The sequence below is a fragment of the Trachymyrmex cornetzi genome, unplaced genomic scaffold, assembly GCF_001594075.2.
Source record: "Trachymyrmex cornetzi isolate Tcor2-1 unplaced genomic scaffold, Tcor1.1 scaffold21, whole genome shotgun sequence".
NCBI classification, from domain to species: domain Eukaryota; kingdom Metazoa; phylum Arthropoda; class Insecta; order Hymenoptera; family Formicidae; genus Trachymyrmex; species Trachymyrmex cornetzi.
In genome coordinates, this window is record NW_017296741.1 from 2,587,413 (window position 1) to 2,607,890 (window position 20,478).

The 20,478-nt window shown below is 34.8% G+C and overlaps 2 protein-coding genes across 3 annotated transcripts in view; one reads left to right on the top strand and one right to left on the bottom strand.

Moving 5' to 3' along the window:
• CycD (cyclin D) overlaps positions 1–20,478 on the top strand; it is a 49,599-nt gene that overhangs the window by 21,220 nt on the left and 7,901 nt on the right. The window contains exon 3 of the mRNA XM_018505697.1: positions 20,144–20,306. Coding sequence (XP_018361199.1) covers positions 20,144–20,306 — 163 coding nt within the window. The remainder of the gene's footprint in view (positions 1–20,143; positions 20,307–20,478) is intronic.
• On the bottom strand, positions 14,566–16,282 carry LOC108759956 (uncharacterized). Of its 2 annotated transcripts, none has more exons than XM_018505700.1 (4): positions 16,209–16,282; positions 15,762–15,835; positions 15,045–15,131; positions 14,566–14,674 (listed from the first exon to the last, which is right to left on the bottom strand). In XM_018505700.1, exons 2-4 carry the CDS (start codon positions 15,829–15,831, stop codon positions 14,646–14,648), a joined length of 186 nt encoding a protein of 61 aa, XP_018361202.1. In that variant the 5' UTR covers positions 15,832–15,835; positions 16,209–16,282; the 3' UTR covers positions 14,566–14,645. The 2 variants fall into 2 exon arrangements, with proteins under 2 accessions (XP_018361202.1, XP_018361201.1); XM_018505699.1 differs by having other exon boundaries at positions 14,997–15,131.

The window sequence follows — 20,478 nt, forward strand, 5'->3', positions numbered from 1 at the left end:
TCCCCCCCTCCCCGTTTCTCCCTGTCTCCCTTCTTCCCCGCGAAGTCAGGAAACCCCGTGGAAGAAACGGCCTCGGGGCCCCCGTTTTCTCTCTCGACGGAGACCGTCGTCGTCTCCCAGCGTGTAACGGGCGCGCGACACGTGCGAATATTGTGTACGCCGCGCATCGCGCATTTGCTCGGAAGTGCACGCGCGAACACGGGGGAGAAAAGGGAGCACCTTTGATGCAGCTGGTGCCTCTGACCCCTTCCTCCTTCTTCGGAGTCTTTGTTGTGAGAGGCCAGTCTTTCTCGGACTTCGCAAGTCCCAGGAAAACGCTGCCTCTTGTAGGATACCTCAGCGTTATATCGGGATACCGATGTGTTCGAGTATTGACGCCTCTTTTACAAAGTGTTTACTATCTGGAAAAACTGGAATTTCCAGAAATTTTGTCTTTCACCTTTGAATATCAGGGATTTTCGTGAAAAAATGTTTGTATTATCAGTACTCAGGGAGATATTCGGAATTTTATTTTTGAATTTAAATTTTGTTTCTTTCTGAAAATATTTTTTTAATTATTTTTTCTTTATAATGCAAAATGTTGACAAATTGATTAACAAGTTACAGCATACATCAGCATATATTCACGTACATGTATTTTTATGTGTCTCGCAAGTTTTGTTTATAAAATTGTCGGGATGATATAATGAAAGACAATAATCAGTAGAAGAGTAGCTCACTGATATTATATTATAGTGAGTCTCCCTATTCTATAAGGAGACTGATTACAATATAATACCAACAATGTACTAGGTTTCACGGCTTTTATTATAGAAAATGATAGATACAATCTTGAAATCCCTATTTTCTAATAATTTACAATATATAGTTTGCGTTGGTTGCACTTCAATTTGAATTAATAATTTGCATTAAAAAATTCTGAAAATTCAAACAAAATTACACGGAAAACCTGGAAATATTTTGCTGTATTTGATTGAAGAGAGAGATTTTTAATAAATACTTTGTTTAAATATATATATATTTCAGCTCTGTCTAGAATTGATAATTTTATTTTAGTAAAAATTCAGGAACGAACAGATAGGAATCAATGATATCGTAATTTAGAATAAAGGCGTCGATAATATCTTATAATTAGTGATAATTTTGCGACATTCCTTATATCATTATGATGCAACAATAATTATTTTTCTCTGTATTAATTTTTATTAAATATTATATTTAAAAAAAATTTTATATTGTTTCGTTGGATGTTATTATTTTCTTCAAAAAGTCGATATTGTAAAATTTCGATTTTATTTTAAGGTGATGTCCAATATTATTACTGATATTTGATATGTTAAAAAATAAAGTCTGGATCTAATTATTTGTTTAACTTATTATTAGACTTATAATTCAACTCATTATAATGAATAATACAATCTAATGTAAATATCGAAACATCTGGTTTGTACATACTTTATATTTAGCCTTTTTGTTTTTATTCTGGATCTTTAAAGTAATGTTCTTAATTGTCCTAGTATTTATCTTATCAAAAAACTTATCGAATATGTCTGAATAATAATCTAAGTAATGTCACACGAAACAGACTTATGACATTTGTGTTAGGCATATAGATAAGTCGAAAAAATTGCATCAGAGAATTAATTCGCACCTTTTTATCTGCATCTGCATTCCTCTCTGTCCACGTGCCATCATTATCGAAGACGATCTTATCATTATGATAAGAGCGATTAACAAAGAAATGCGGCAGCACGTAAACGCGGAGCTACCATTACCAACGAGATCTTCATTTCGTTTAATCGGTCGATCTCGCAAAAAAGGAACCGTAACAGAAAGGAATCGTGTGCACCTGCCCGCTACGATTAGATGCAACAGGCGACGAGTTCATTTGCTCTGCTTTGTCTCGCGCAACGTGACGGCCGCTGTCTTGTTTTTTCAACAATTCGCTAGCCTCAAAAGCTAGCGGAGGGATCCAGGGTCCCGAGGCTCTGCACCGGGCTGCAGCTGCCCATCTGCCTCTGTAATTAAGCGAGCACGTGACTTAAACGTACATACGCCTCGCGCTAAGAAACGCTGTGTGTTCAGATAGAAAAATTATTTTATTATTGGAGGTGATATACACATTCTAAAAATAAAGCATTGTATAAAAACGTAAATATTTTTAAAAAATTAAAAATCTGGAGTTAAATTAAATTACATGAAATATTAGGTTTAATGAACAGATTAAATTAGTTTTATTTTTTAATAAATTTTGAATTATTTAAAAAAGTAAATTATATTTGATTTTTTTCGATTGATTGTCGCGAAAATCTTAAAAATAAATTAAAACAAGCGGGTGTACACTGTATAAAAATAAAATATTAATTTCAACTTACAGTCGTATAGTGGACTTTCTGAGACATGCAAAAATGTTAAAATTGACATTTTTGTGTTAATTTAACATTTTTGCATGTCTCAGAAAGTTCACTATACGACTGTAAGAGAGAGTTGAAATTAATATTTTATTTTTTACAGTGTATCTATAATAATCAATCGTCGGGTTACGCTTAAAGTGTAATTTCCCCCAAAAATATGGAACGTATTGTAAAAGTATCCGTTTGTGTATTCATCTTTGTGTTTTCGGCTTTGTAGCTGAAAATAACTCGGAAGTTATTACAACTCGGGATATCGCTACCACATGTTATTGTAACCTGTTGCGTCCATAACATGCACCTTGCGGCCTTTAATTCATCAAAAACCTTTCCCGATGTACTGTACTTTAAGGTGGATGAGCGACAGGTGCGTCGCTTTTTCTGCCGAATTACTTCCGTTTTGGACAAGAAATTAGAGCAGACAGTAATAAATATCTCGAAGCGTATTATTGTCCAGTACAGTACCGAACCATTTTACCGTATTGGTACATCACGAGGAATGCCACTTATGTATTTTAAATGACTCGAAATACATAAAGTGGTCAAATACTTAAAATTTTATTCTACTTAAAATTTTTATTCGGGAAAGATTTTATTACCTTGTTTGTACTAACGCAAACGAATCTTATTTTGCTACTCGTCCAAAGTTCCCAACGTTAAAAAATTTGTTTTGCCCTCTCGGTAATAAAATCACCATTTTTCTCAGTTTTACTATCCTGCTTATCCCCCGATAGAGGATATCCGGTGGTGCACTCGCGGTATCGCCAGCGTTTCTACAAACGCATTACCAACCTGTGTGAATCGATAAACGACGGATCACGCGAGGGACAGTCGGCCGAGCAACCGAAGGCGCGACGATAAATCCATTTACGAGCAGCGTGTAACTATGATCGTTAAGGAATTTAATGGACGCGCCTCATTAGATGTCCATTTTCACCGTGTATAATCCGCTCGCAAAATGCGCACCTTGCGCACCGATCGCACAACAGACACCCGCGTGCTCCATCTTTAAGCCGGTTGCCGGGCGACAGGTGCGTGTCGCACGTTCTGTCGTTTCTGAATTTCTTTTTTCTGGCGGAACTCAGATAAAAGAGATGCGAGAGCCAGCTCTCTCGTCCGTCTCTCTTTCTTCTTTTTCTTTTTTTTTGATTTTCTTCCTCTCCCGCGACGAAGGAACCGCGTCCCTTTTTGTCACCGTGAATTGACGACTTGACCTCAGTCACTTCTCCTCAGTGAAGTATAATATTTAGCCGTTACAAGGATATGGTTTTCCGCCGTGACGATTTATTACCGATATTCTTGCATCCTGTAGTAGGTATGGCATAAATACAAACGTGCAGCTTTCAGAAAGGTATATTGAAATATTTATATGTAATATGTAGTAAATAATATTGTTGTGTATAGTATATAACATAACACTGTTATATGCATAATTTCATTATATTATAAAATTGACAACTGTGCGATTACTTTGTTACATCAAGATATTTATTAACCTGGTATTTTCAGGGAATTTCTTGTTTACCTTTGAATATAACAGCTTTTTGAGTGGAATCTTATCAGTAGTTGAGGACATTTTTGGAATCTTGCTTTTAAATTTAAATTCTATCTGTCTGGAAACATTGTTTTTTCTTGATAATACAAGATAGTGACAATTGATGAGATAAGTATGACATAAGCGTCCGCGTATACTTATACGTACTTTTCGTGTCTCATAAGTTTTTATATAAAAAAAAAATCAGTGACAGTAGAATATAATACTTAGAAGAGAATAATTTACTGCTACTATATTGTAGTGAGTTTTCCCTAAATATAATTTTCGTGGTTGCAAATCTAAAAAAAGGATAGATATAAAGTCGTGGAATTCCTGTCTTATACTAATTTTCAATATATAGTTTGTCCGTGTTGCTCTTCAATTTGTTTCAAAGTTGCATTAAAAAATTCTTTAATCTCTTACCTGGAATTTTGAATAAATCTGAAAATTTTCCAAGAAGAAAAGATTCTTTTTTTTTACAAGATTTCGGTAAATACTTTGTATATAAATTACATTTAGTATTAAGTTACAGAACATTGTTTGTCGTAATTATTACGATTAATCGGAAACATGGCCTTCGCTGTCTATCTTATCGAAGTGTATTTCATGCGAATTTTTTTCAATTCCTATTATTGAGTATTCGCCGAATAAAAATCAGCTCTAAACTCGTCCAGCTATCGTCAATGCCGAAAGGAACCGCGATAGCGCTGACACGCCAGATATACGGCGAATTATCTCTTAACGACTTAGTGCGACGTCGTGAGAACGTTCCGCAGGCGGTTATGCAAAGTAGTGAGAAACGCCAATGCCAGACGGGAGTCGCGCACACGTTGCCCCTACGGTAAAACGAAGTAATTTCGTATTCGTTCCGTTAATGGGGGGTAAATCCTGACGTTGTCATATTAATTATTTTTCATATGATCAGCGGATCTGGTCTTCAAAGAATTAATCGCGATAGTGGCGATGGAAAGGGAAATTAATCATGTTATTCCCTTCCGGTAAGAGAGCGTAACAGTTATTAATTGTGCACAAGACAATTAATTTCTTCTTCTGGCGATTGCGCAAAATCTTTGCGAAATTTTCGTACACGGTAATTCGACGATTTCTAGCGACTGAAAGGTATGCCTTGCCAAAAGGCGACGGTTAAAACAACCTCGAGGCGGTCACCGCTCCCACCGATGATGCCCTCACGGTAAAACTATGTCTAATGCCCGCACGAAATACGCCGTGACAATACCACACAATAGATCGAACGAATGTCGACTTTTAGAGGAGAGTACCTGCGCTCCTATCCAACTTTTCGGTAAGATAGCTTAAATGCTTCCGGTTTTTTTTGAGTGAGGTCGGCGGCTAAAAATACTCTGACCAGTACAGTTATTCTGCTGGTTTTTTATTTTTAATCGCCACAAAATATCGCGATAAAAATTGCTGCAGCAGTAAAAATTTTAACTTTCTTTGTTAATGTTTTTTCGTAGTGCTTGTTATGTAGAGAATGTTACAAATTTCTTATTGCTCTATGCGCATAGACGGAATGAGACATAATTACTAATGCTCATTTCAGTTTCGTCCATTTAATTAGAGAAGAACAAACGCGTGACTGGAATGTTGTTCGATTGCAGACATTCGAGGACGAGCGACTCGCTACGAGCTGACTTTCTAACTTTGCAAGCTAATAATAGTCGGTTTCGTTCTCTCATCATTCCTGAATATGCAACAAGTAGCGATATATATTAAATTGCGGTAGAATCTCTATGATATTCGCAATGTCCGTTAATCGCATGCGCTTTTAACCAACATTATTATAAACAAAATGATCGTACGGCATAATTATGCAGAACGATAAATAATAACGATAGTTATGCAGAAACAATACAATATATTAATAGTGAATAATGTCATCGAGATATTCGTTTCCTCTCGCTGAATATGCGTAAATATTAGTCGAGTCGAGGCCAAGTAATATGTCACGAGTCGCCTTTCTAACTTCTAAACCAACAGGCGGCCGATTCTTTCGCCGTCGCGTCGTGCTGGCCTCGAATGCGGATGTGACGTATTGGTGGCACACGGTATAGCCAAATCCCACCACATGTGCGACGTGAAGAGATCCGAACGAACTAATCTCCCGTCTTCGATTCGCTCCCGAACTCGCGAAATCATCCTGAACTTTTTACCGAATTGCCTTTTCTAATCGAGTTTTTAGAGATGTTACATATCACATTTTCTTAAAAAATTATAAGTAGAAAGAAATACTGTAATTTTAAAGAAATATTCCTTTGTTAGGAAATGTAATGCTATACAGATTTTTTTCACGGGATATTGTTGGGATTTTTATCGATACACGGTATAGCCAAATATATTAATGTCAGCAATATATTAATTGGAATCTCTTATGTATGAGACAAAGTCTACTTTATTAATCTCCAATTAGATATGAAATTAAACGTTTAGGTGGGCCTCGATTGGTTTTTTTATTTTAGCACTTTTACCCGATGTTTGCTATAACGTTGTTCGCCGTGTGAGATGAGCGCGTTTTGATCATTCTTAATCTCGCTATAATAAGACGAATTTTTTTTGGTTTGTTAATTGCCATGCGGGTACCCGTACTCCAGGTATACATGCGTATCGATATTTTCCTGGAAAGCTTCTGGTGGGCCTTAATTAAGCCTGCTTGAGTCACATTATTAAGCGAGTGTCACGGAACAAATGGAGATTTGTGATGACGTCGTAAATCATATTTGACGCAACAGTTGTATCGTCGTAAGTCAAAAATGGATCTATCTCTTCCTTCAGGTAATAGATTATTTCCGGCAATTAATTTATTTAGAGATCCCCTGATTTTTTATTAATATAATATAATAATTCCTTCTTTCATTTTTAATTTTTCTTGCATTTTTAATAATTTTATAATACTGTATATAAATATCTAATTTTATGACATTGGAAATAGAAATATCTCTACATGAATGAACGAACGGATAAAAATAAAACATGATATATGTATATATCTCATTTTCTTGTATGATATTCTAAGAACTCACGCTCAGTCTCCATTCTGAATGGACAGTCAGTAGTTACATCCGGTGCTACGTCAGACGAAGGCAAATCGAAACCGGTGTTGTGTCTTTTAAAAGTAGTGAGGTATAATATCATCGGTATAATAGTGCTCCAATTTAACCAGATATTTCTTCTTATCATAAATATAAATCTTTTACAAAAGGTACACATTTATTTATAAAATGAAAAGCAGAATTTTTGTAAATTTACGGCACAATAATAATTGCGTTGACAAATAAAAATAAAATTTGACGATGATTATTTAATGAATCGCGCAGATAGTCGCCGGTGAATTTATGGCTTTGGTGAAAATTAAAAGGCGGATTAGAAACGGGTTATTGATAACAGAGAGGAAAAAGCCTCGCACAGCTATAATAGCGATCATAATTCAGAGTCTTGAGAGATCTAAACCGTTCCAAGTTCCAGAAATCCCGATTGAGCTATCTACGAGTTTTGTCTGAAGATATATACCTAATTCAATTTTTATTGCCTGATCCGCGGCTTAGTATTTCGATCTTGGACTAATTGCGAATTCATTAAATCGCCGGTGCCGCCCGGTGGGCTCTTATGGCTTCTGTGAAAATTAAAATCCCGCCGGTCGCAGGAGAAATAAAAGCACGACGGACGGCGGCCATGGAGCCAGTGTTCCGGTTCCAGTCGAGGCGAGGAAAGGAAGAAGAGAGGTTTCTTATATGCGAAAAAGGACCCGGGGTATGCTCCGGTAACCGGAGCAGATGTGTCCCGCAAAAGGCGGTTCCTGGAAGTAACCTCGAGAAGAGGCCAGCCTCATTGGCGTAGCCGACGTCAATTAAATCGGATCTCTCCGGGTCCTTCGAGGGGGCTCGTAGAGGATACCCGCTTCTCCTTTCTCTCTCGGCACGAGGGACCCGACGTTGAATTTTCGGCTATTGGCGTTCCCCATAATTAGCTTTGTGTTGGCGGCGACCACTGAATCTGCGCGATCGACCGCGAGACGCGTGATTAGGTTAAAGGCTGGTAAACGGGGTCGGCGTTAAAATTGTATCTTGCGCAAAGAGTTAAAGTATATAAACGGTTTTTTAAATTTGCCGCACATGGGATATACAACACACGATAAAGACATGTATATGAGAATATTTAAATATCACTATTAAAAATTATATTATATATATATATATATATATTAATTCATTTCCGTTTTTAATTTAATATTACAATGTAACAGTTGTGTTGTGCACGGAATTATTATTATTACATATTGATACTTATTTCTTTTACATTCTTTCTTCTATTTGCGTATAGTTAAACCTCGATTTAAACCTTTTTGTATATCATATATCATATAATCCTTCTTTTCTTCTTACATCCAGTTTAGTCTGGGTGTTCTCAGATGATCTTCGACCTAGAAAGAAGATACCGTCTATTTATTAATTTATCTACCTGCAGAAAACTAGTCGCAGGTAGAAATGTCACTTATTGCTGGCCTTTTGCCTAATCGCGGCAGCCTAAGTCGAGCCACGCCAATGGCGAGGCTCGAGGAATGCATGGACGGTGATTCTGGTTTTTGTTGCCAGTTATGCCAAGAGGGAATCTGGCCTTTGTACTTTATTTTTGGCCAGAATGGTAAACACCTTGCTCACAGGCGCTGCCCTTCGATCCTGTACCGCCTTGCCATCTCCTTTCCTTTCAGTTCCTCCCCCGTTCTCTTTCGGCTCTTTAACCACCTGTGGGATTCCGCGCTAATAGAATTTTTCTAGGCTAGCAATAGATGTTCGGAATCGCTCAGATACAATTTTAGTCAAAAATCTAACCGACTTTGATGAAATTTCATTCATCATATTTTATTATTTTTTTCTAATTATATTCTTCTGAATGCAAGTTTGATCAGATGCTATCTATGTTATCTGAATGACATTGCGAGACTATCATATTGAAACAATTTTGCAGACATTTAAAATGACATTTAGAATGATGGAGCAAAAATCTGCATGATTTAAAAGATTTCGTTTCAAAGGTACTTTTCTCGAAATAATTCTCACTAAATTAATACATAAGCTACATAATTAATACGCTTTATTTAAGAAAGTAATGATCAGCTACAATTTCGATATTGAAACTTTCACATCGTGCAATTTTTCATTGAAATAATATATCTTCTAATTACGCTGTTTGCGGCATGGCGTCGAAGAAATATCACCTGGAAATCCTGCGTCTCTTAAGCCGCTATTCTTGGGCCTTTTGTGGCTCTAGAGCTCCGCTTCGTATCGATCCCTCATTGCGAACCAGATAAATCGGCAGGCCCCTGCTTCTCGGAATCGACCAGGTAGCGCGGTACAAGTACAACGGCGCCCTACGTCCGCGATCTTTTCCTATTCCCGTTTGATGCTCCATTGTTCTCGTACCGCTGCTCTAGGCGCACTTCTGCAGAGAGAATATGGCTAACTCTCGCAATTTTTTTATTCACTTTCTTACGATTGAAATCCATGGCAGTTGTAATTCAAATTCAACCTAATTCAAATTACATGTGTAAAAAAAGTTGAGAAGCGTCATTCTTTAAATAAGATCACAAAACGATTTTCTCGCATCTCTTCCGCTACTCTTTTCCCGATCTCTTCGTGTGTTCGCCGACCATCTCTGTCAGCGATTTCACCACCCACTAATACCGAAACCGGCATTATCTGGACGTCCTAAGAGCCAGATGAAGGAAAAGAAAAAAAAAGAGACGGACCACATCGACGGAACCACGTGAATACGCGGTAATTACGATTAATCATCATAATTATACGCGTTCTCGCTCATGAGACGTTATCGCGACGTCCTATCTCGTTTTCCCGTGTCACGATATTCGGTGCATCGAATATTACAAAAAAGGAGCGAGTCACATATGTGTCGGGATTATCTTTCTCACGCTCAGGAAAGCGGGACGCCGAGGTGCGCGATTCAAAACCGTGCGAACATGATCGCATGGACGCGCGTGCGCGCGCGCGCGCATGCATGAATGAGACGCATAAATGCCCCGCATTTTCCCCGCCTATCGATCGATAGTTATTGACCTAGCCGTCGATACCACCGTGAATGGAGAACGATCATAAATTTGCAGACCGGAAATGTAAAGCGCCGTGAAGATTTTTTTTCATACTTTGATGGTAACGCAAGACATCCAGCATAATTACACAAGTGTGCATAATATGTACCATAATTATGCAATATCCATAATTTTATCTAATAAATTTGCAGACCGGAAATGTAAATGTAAAGCGCCGTGAAGATTTTTTTTCATACTTTGATGGTAACGCAAGACATCCAACATAATTACACAAGTGTGCATAATATGTACCATAATTATGCAATATCCATAATTTTATCTAATATACTAATTAAGAAATTAAGTGTCCGGAAAATGCTATTGAGATAATCAAACTACTAACGTTATATAAAAAAATGTAAATTATATTTTTAAAAATTCTTTTCTGAAGAGTATATATGCATGTATACATATATACACACACATATATATATATATATTATATACATATATTTTTTTTTCAAGGTGTACTAAAATTCGCGACTCAAAATACTATAACAAGAAAGTTTTCGAAAAATTAAGTAAAAAAGTTATTTGTAAATTTTTATTTTAAGTAATATTTTTTGAGATATAATGATTCAAATATGGCCAATTATAAGCTACTTAGATAGTCACCTGTAACTATTAGTGCACGCTGAAGTGAGCGTTCACCATCAACAGTCATTAATACTTGCATGCCATGGATAGGTGGTTGTCTAAATGTAGTCTGTAATTGGCTATATTTAAACACCCTTATTATCTCAAAAATTACTGCTTAAAATAAAAATTTACAAATAACTTTTTTACTTAATTTTCCGAGAACTTCCTTGCCAGAGTATTGTGAATTTTGGGATACCCTGTATAAGATATATTTCTTCTTTTACTTTTCATATTTTATTATATATATTGAAAATATGATGTACTCTATTTTTAATATTAGTACAAAAATGCCACAAAGAATGAAAAGGAAATCTTATTATAGAGAAAAAAAACACTCTTTTCACGCTTGTGATTATAATACTGATTTTATCGGCACATTACAGAAATAAATTACAAACTTTGTTAAGGATTTTTTATTCTTGCCAATGTTATCAACAAACACTTTTTAATTGCATTATCATACCTTGCATTGTTTCGACTTGAATCTATCATGATTGCAGAAGTGATAAAACAAAGATTACCAAACAGATTAATCATACAATAGCGTAGCATCGATATGACAAAAAGATAATTTTATAGTAGTAAATATCTTTAAATTAACTTCATTAGGTTAACTAATTAATTAAATTAACTTATAGGCTTAATTAGATTGCCAAGATTTACATTAGACATCAATTTGTTGAAAATCGTTATGATGATATTAATAAAAGTGTCCTTAATCACGTTTTGGTTTTTATTGATCAGCTTAAGTACCTTATCAGAGATCATCTTGCTTAATTCAGCATTCTTTTTATCATCTTTGTAGAGGCCCGACATGTGAAACTGTGAACGAAAAGAAACAGGAAAGAAAATTTTGTTGAAAATTAAGAAAAATGAAAATTATAACAAAAACGTAATTACCGTTACATTCCATATATACGGTTACATTCAAACTGATTGAGAAATGAGAGACGTTATGACTTAAATAACGTTATGGCTTTCACCAAGTCGTTACAAGTAAAATGTTGAACTCCGATAATTTCAGTTACAAATTTGTTATTTTTCCAATTAAAATAAATTTATTAATACGTGGAGAATTTAAATCAGTTTGTGCCGAAATAATTAAACTAATCGACTTTTCAGTCATAATTAACTTATTTCTTTTTTTAATCTTTTTACCGTCTCTACATTATTATTTAAATATATTTTGTTTGATATATGAATATATATTTATTATTCATAAAGTTTCTGGGAATTTAATAATAATTTTTTCAGTTAAATGAGTTGTAGATTTTTTGGTTTTTTCTATAATAGTTGTTTGCCAAAGATTCATATCTTTACAAGTACGATTAAATCGCCTTTTTATGTGCAAATTGAAGAGCAAGAAACGACGTGATACAATTAACAGTAATTTCCTCGTATAACAACTAATGTAATCTAGAAATTAGTATATTACTAATCAACATATTACGAATTTATTAAACTATTTTGTACGATTTTTCAAAATTAAACATGTGTAATGTTCTAGAAAAAATTTACAGTTTAAGTTCACATAAGAATTCTTTCATTTTGAGAGATATATGAAAACTATCAAAAGAGTTTTTTTAATTATATTATATTTTATTTTCTGTCAGAAGTTATTTAACGATTGTTAACGTAAAATATATCATTTATTTTATATACAATATTATTTTTGCAACGGCTTAATCGCTGGGCGCGATTCTTGACGATCACGATTACAAAAAGGCAGAAAAGAATTGACAATATGTAGTTTACAATAATTACTTACGTCAAATGCTCCCAAGGCAGTATTCATTGGGTTGATTTCATTAATTTGGATATGTCCGTTCTCTAATTTAAAATTAATGACAATTTTAAATTTGAAGTCATGCACGGTTGCACTGAAAATTAAATATATCTTTTTTTAACTTCAATTTTTTTCTACGATCTCTTTAATTAAATTTTTATTTAAAAAAATTATCGATAGAAATGTATCCTGTTGTAATTTTAAACACTTAATTATAAAATAGTATAAGTGACAATAAAATAATCATTTCAAAAATTTAAACATAATCTCCATCAAAAATCTTCTTTCTTGATCTTGTAAGTGTTAAAAAGATTTGTTTAAATATAAATTATTCAATTTAATAATAGAATGATGAATTTTCTTAAATCCAGAAGAAAATGTTATCTAAATTCCCGTCAAAGCAATCGTAATTGACTGAGGGTGAACCTGATCATCGTAAGAAAACTAAACACTATATATAGTTTCTCTAATAAAAGTTAGGACATAGCGTATCGATTTATGATGAATCCACCATATATAATAGGGAAGACATGAGAAGAAGAGAAGAAGTACACCTAGAAAAATAAAATAGTACTAATATAACATTCATTTATGGAAAATAAGTATTTGTTAAATAAAAAATATAATAGTTAAATCAAATTAATGGTTCTTGTACCAAACAAATATATGTTTACATTTAGTAAATATTTAACTGGAACCATTCAAATAAATTTTATTAACAATATTAAATACAGTATCTTTTGAGACCATTGATACGAATATACAATAAATCAGAAATAAAGTTTTTATTAAAATTTAATACATTTATTCTCAGTGTAAGACAGTAAAATAACTTACTGCTTTCTCACTCTATTTCACACGCTCGTTCCCTATTAATGGTGGACGCGCACGAGAGAAGTATCCTAATTTTTAATAGGGAAATTCTTCTGAGCCGGATTGGCATGTTTCGCATGAAGCATATAATTCAGTCACGATTTAGTAATGAGTCTTGTCACAGTTGGCATCGCCAGATAAAGTCATGAAAACATTAAATAAAAACCAGCTAATTCATTAGGTCTGTTCTTTCTAAATAAACTTTGCGCAGTTTATCTTTTTTCTTTTTCTCTCAATATGAAAAAAAGAAAAAAGAACTGTTCAAGAAGTTCAATTAAAAGGCCTGTCCTTTTTGGCTGAACTTTTGTACCAGTTCATCTTTCTTCCTCTTCTTTCCTCCTGAAGAGAAGGAAGAAAGATGAACTGATGCAAAAGTTCAGCTGAAAAGAACAGGCCTATAAGGAATAGGCCCATTGTTATCCTCTCGTATTTTTTTACATATTTCAAGCACATTCAAATAAAATACAAATAAAATGAAATGAAAAACGAACGTTCTCTATGAGGAAAGGATCGATTTTTATCAATTTTTTTTCTCTGCATCTGTAGTTTTTTAATTATTTAATACATATTGTGATTTTATGTGTGTCGCGCGCCCGTGCACACACAGAGTAGAACTTTGTTTATCCGATATCAGGGGACATGTCAAAGGACAAGATAGTTCTGATAATCTAATAGTTCGGATAATAGAGGCTCACTAACCTTCCCTTTTATCAGTGTATTAGTTTTGATAATAAGAGCTGACGTTTAGAAAACTGAAGTCAAGCTCCTATTATCCAAATTACGTAGCTTGAGTTCATTTGGAAGGTATAAGTTTATACTGAATACGAATTTGTTCGTATAAATGGAGTACAGGTAAACAGAGGTCTACTGTACATATATAAATGATAATTACAATATTGTATATTATTATAATAATTACATATTTTAAATTATAATGATTGAAACACTAACATACGCTGAAGCTTAGATTTCTTTTTGTCTTTTACTGGCAAATAAATGAAACGCAAAAATTGGCAGCAAGATCCTTTTTCGCGTATTATAGGCATTGGAAAATCACGAATTCATCGAAATATGATAATTAGAATCTCTCAAATGAATCAAATACGTACTCTATTCCTCCGTTTCCATTAATTTCGGTGTTTTTGTTGTTTTGGTAAATTCGTTGTTTTCCGTTGATAGAATAATTGGCTCTTGCGGTTATCAATGGCCAGTTTAGATCGAGGCTGAACATCAGAGTAAATATACTGCAGTCAGCGTCATTAACTTCATACGCGGACAAGCCAGTTACATTGACGTTTGACAAAACCCCGAAGCTGAAGACATAACGAAGGTGTTTATACTTTGTTCTTTATATGATATCTAATAATGAACTATCGTTTATAATACGTTGACTACTCATGCTATACGTGATACACGTTAAATTAAAACATTTTGCTTGGTCAAAAACTGTACTTTTAAAATATATCTCTCTTTAAGAGAGGTATATAATCTACTGTATCAATAAAATGACAACAAAGTAAAAGATATTGATTAAAAGCTTATAATCATGATAATATCTTTTGTTGGTCTATGGATGAGTATATTATTAATTTAACGTGTTAGCAGTCAACATGTTTCTTTAAAAATTAAACTGACACAGTTTATCCGCAATAAGCGGATCAAGAACCGGAATTCCAAACGTACTGTCTCCATTTTGCATGATGCGCCTTACTTCATTTTCGAGGTAATCTTTTAACGGTGTTCTTTGCCCGTAGGTCCCTCTAACTAAAACTAAACATATACGTCATATATAATTAGTGCTTAACATATATAAGGAGTTAGAACGATGTTGATATTTAACATTGAATAATAATGATGTTGATAATATTTTTTTGATGGAATATTATTATTAAAAAAAGATCTTACAAGGTTAAAATAATTAGTGAGGTTATGGAAAGATCTATATGCGGAAAGTGACATAAATGCGGAATACACTGCAAAAAAATTGTATAAAAATTAACTATTCGTCAATAGACTTATTTAAATATATGTATAATGTCTAAAATGTCTATTAAATTCCTTCTCGAAAGAGATACCGTCAAAAACAGACGGCTGAAAAATAGAATGTTGAAAAATAGATGGCTTAAAAATAGATGATTTAAAAATAGACGAGATAGAATTTGATATCATTTGAAGACTTTATTACAACAGTGGGCTAACAATGTAACAATGTGCAAATAAATGTACTTTTTGTGTCACTTTAACTTTAGAAATTATTTTCTTTGCTTTTACTAAATAGGAATTTTAACCCACTGTTGTCATAAAATCTTTAATTGTAAGGACAACACATTTCTGGAAAAATACTGTTCGATACATCTTCAGAAAAATATTAGAGGAGAAAAAATATAAGTATCTACTTACAATTATTGTTGTTCTCATTCGCCCAAACATGACAACAGATTAAGATAAGCCCAAACGCTACGAAATTCATTTTTCTACACAAAGTAGAAAACAATTGATTTAATTGGTTCAGAAAACGAAGTGGGTTAGAATATTTTCCTTAAAATATTCTGACTCGCTTCATTTTCGAAGAATTTGCCATGAATTTGTCACAATCCCGAACAATGAGCATTCTTGCGAATTAACGACGTGGTATAATATACATATTAATATTAGGGAATGGAAATCTCAAGGCCACAATCGCGAATACAGATTTTATAATCGATCGTCGTAGATGATCGATCTAGTTCTACGAAATTCCAACGGATACGAATATTAATCCGATGAGTCGCGAATTCTTATTGTTTCTGAAGAAGTTATTTAGAGACGAGAAGAGCGCTTAACGATAATTAATGGATTGGAACGTACCTGGATATTCTTGGCGAAGAGACGAGTTTAGGCGTATTAACGAGTTAGTACTGTACATTTGACACTATAGACTGGATAATATTAGGTTGTTGAGTAAAAATACCTTGGTGATAATTATATACGAATTATTTGTAAGTTGAGTCATTAGTGTTTAAGTGCCACAATTGTCCTTGCACTTGCATGACTCATATTTTAGCATAAGAACTGCGCAAATTGTATTATTATTGAAAAAATTATGCCACGATCTTAATATATATAGGTAACGATAATCGGGTGACGGTGAGCTATAAGGTAGATCGGTTAAAGGTACAAATATCTATAAAATTGCGTGCGAAATTGATTCCGTTAGAATTAGAATTACAGATTATAAATGATACGTCGCCTTACCAAATATTGTATATAATTAAAGAAATGTATATAATTTCACCCCTATGGAGGTTGTGCATCGATTGTGAAGTACATTCGGGTCATTTGGATTCCCAAGACCGACTCCCAAAGGTATAGAAAGAAAAAGTGAAAGCGTCATCTAGCTGCCACCTGCTTTCCCATAACCCACGGTATGCTTCGGTATCATCTTTTTACCCTCCATCCTGTACCTTTCTCGTTTTTTTTTTTTATCTTGATCCGATGTCATTGGAGGCCGAGTATCGATTCATAATGCACACTAATAGGGAACGGAAATCCCAACACTACGAACGCGAATATATAATAGATTATCATCGATTGCCAAAGATAATGAATCTGATTCTACGAAACTGGTTTCGGAGAATATAATCGAGCGATGATTCGTGAATTCTTAATGTTTCTCGAGAAGTTCTTCGGAGACACGAAGAGCTGCGCTTAACGATAATTGATGAATTGACAAAAATCAGATATCGTTGCAGCGTTGCCCGAGACTCCTTGCAACATAATGCTACGCGCGTGCGTAATATAATAACGCACTTTAACGTAATATGGAAATTAGTATGGTGTATATCGCGCATAGGTGGAGGGTGAATACATCGAGCGCCTACTTTATTATCAGAATGACGCGCGACACCGAGCACACTTATCATCGCCGATCGCGTTCGGCAATTATCCTCCTTCGTGAATCATTACGCGTTATTACGTTACATGTACGCACGCATTTGTAGCATGCGTGCACGCGCCGTGAGTGCAACTCTGACGAGTGACGGCGGGATGTGCATCGTCGCGCGGAGCGTTTTACATGTATAATATCTGCCAAGCAGATCAAACAACGCGTCATAACATATCATAAATATTTATGCAAATATTTATCCCCATGAATTATTGATTATTGACTTTGTAGACGTGACGTGTAACTGCGTCAAATTTTAAGGTACAGAAGATTTTAATGTACAGAAAAAGTTGCAATTAATGATGACAATAATAACTTTATGATACGTATTATAGCTCCCAGTAAATGTAATTTTTTAAATAGATATGGATAATACGAAATTATGCAACAAAAGGCTGAATATATGTAGGTATTAATTCCGAAGTCAAGGGAGCAACATGACAGAATGTAATAAAAATAATTATATAAGAGAATAATAGTATCACATGATTTACCCGGTAACAGACAATGGCGCTATTAAAATTAAATAAGGTGCTTCACCAAAGGGAAAAATTGCATCAAGGAACGAAAGTAGGACACACGATATGACGGGACCCGTTCTGCCTAGCAGAGTAACAGCGCTTTACACATCGCCGCTGTCATTACGTCGTCGGCTCTCCTATCCTTTCGGTGTGTACGAGCCTTTGTTTCATTCACCGACAACCAACGTACGAGAGAAGAGCCGGCGCGAATGGCGAGCGTACGCACGCACGCACTCGAGCGCGGAACCCCTTCAAGGATGAGAATGAGCCGTGGAGAGGAGAGGGAGGGACTCCCTCTCGGTTTGTGTCTTCCCTCGAGCGCACATCCTCTTCCATTTGACGAGGACTTTAATTTGGCTTGTACACGATTACGGCAACGACGACGACGACGGACAGATCACCTTACTTCTGTTTCCCTCGCGCTCAGAATGTGATTCTAACACAAATTTGCATTTTGTATAATTGATTTTACTTTTACTGTATAATCGCATCTTGACATTTATGTCTTCTATGTGTACTTACATAATTAATGAAATAATTAGCTATCTTTTGTCGTACAAGACGGTCAGCTAGTTTATGACTATGATAATTTTTGCAAAGCTTTATTTTATATATATATAGTGAACCTATAATAATAATCAATTTATAAGTTAGGATGTAATTCTACCTGTTCTTATGTGTGAAATACAAAATAAAGTTTGAAGAAGCACATACATGTACAAGATACATATATGCACAGAAATACGGCATATGAAATTATATTTAGAATTCTATGTTCCGAATTTCTGTGTGAATAGATCATTATAGATCATTAAGAGTGGGCTTGCACGAAAACCACATGAAATATTCATTGTAACACGATCAACATTATTAATACGTGCCTTTTAAAATTATGTGAATATTTAATAGTTTCCGTTTCCAGTTGAAGCTCAGTTCTAGGTTATAAAATTAAATCACAATTCTGTTTATAATATGTAGGATATTATGCATACAATATAACAAGAAGGGAACAAAGAGATTTTTAAATCAATTAAATGAAACTGCGTTAGCATACATGGTTACATTCTCCAATTATTTTACAAGATAATTTTAACGTCGGAAAATGTTATTACATCAATTTTTTTGTTATTTCATAATTTAAAAGTATAGATGAGTTCATAGATATATTATACGTACCTATAATCCCTGAGCGAAAGTTACCGTAGCATAAATTAAAATGTATAATGTATACGCATCCTTAATTACTTGTTAGTGCATATATTACGAATATAATGTCTATTATAGTAATGTATATTCTTTATTCTTATCGCTCAAGATCCTCTGCAATATGCTCTCTCGTACTTGAAACGGAGTCACGTTGCTCAGTTTCGTCACAGCTGAGCGATGGGAGGCGAGCTGGATTCAATGGACTTTTGATCAAGACGAAGGACACGTAGTACTCGTCGCGCGTTACTCCCGCCATGTAATTTCACGGTCGAAAGAGAACGGGGGTACTACGACGTACTCGAAAGAGCGGACGTAGTAGCCTCGCTAGAGAAAGGATAGACTCTTTGTCTCTCTTTGTCCCCCCCCCCTCACCCCCCTCCCCCTCCCTCCCTCCATACCCCCCTCTCACCCCTCTCTCTCTGTTTTTCTCTTTTCCCTCTCTTCCTTCCTCCTTTCTTGTATTCTACACTTGAGACAGAGATCAAGCCTGAATTTTGACGATGTCGTCGTCGCACCTGTATAATTATCGACGATTTAAAGATGGTTTAATGCTCTCGTGTTTAAAGGGACTTATTTAAATCGGGCCATGCATTTTTTACTGTAGCTATGATGAAACGGACTGCTCCACATTTTTCGTAAAAAAAAGGAAGATCTAACGGTTGTCTGATGAATCTCTTGCGATTATTTATATAAGTATATGCCGACAACCACGTTACTATAATAATACACGCGTCACGTCTGATATTGTAACGGTACACGTTGTGGAAAATTATGGGAGATAAATAACGCGAACAATTACAACACTTTCACATAAATATATTCGTAAATGTTTATTTATTACACTAATGTATTCGTTACATTAATGTAAATAAACATTTATGTGCCTTAGATTAAACTTCTTCTTATAATATAATTGAAACTGCATTGATATTTACGTCAGATAATTTTAGTCCGAAATAATTGCAATACTTAATTTTTTTTTAATAACGAGGGAAATAACGAGCTGATCAGAATTTCGTAACACCTATAGTTTGTGTTCATGTTGCCTTCTCTTTTTATCGCACCTTTCGCTTGAATAGTGTTAATTGCGAGATGCTAATCGAACGACATCTGTCTCGTTTTCATTGCAGAGGTGGGAGCAGCTGGTCGTTTCGAAGCTGAAGTGGGAACTATCCGCGGTGACGCCCGGAGACTTCCTAATGCACATCCTCAGCAGATTGTCGTTGCCGCACACCTGTGACACTGTGATGGTCCGGAGGCACGCGCAGACCTTCATCGCTCTCAGCGCCAGAGGTGAGAACGAGAGATTAATGTATTATCAAAAGAATTAATAGAATTTAAGGGGATGCTGGATCGATGACCGAACTTGATCGAAGTCGATATTACAGATTTTTTAAAATTCCAAATTCGATAATAGTGACATCTTTCATTCATTTCTTATACTTATTATATATCGTTGTGTCTC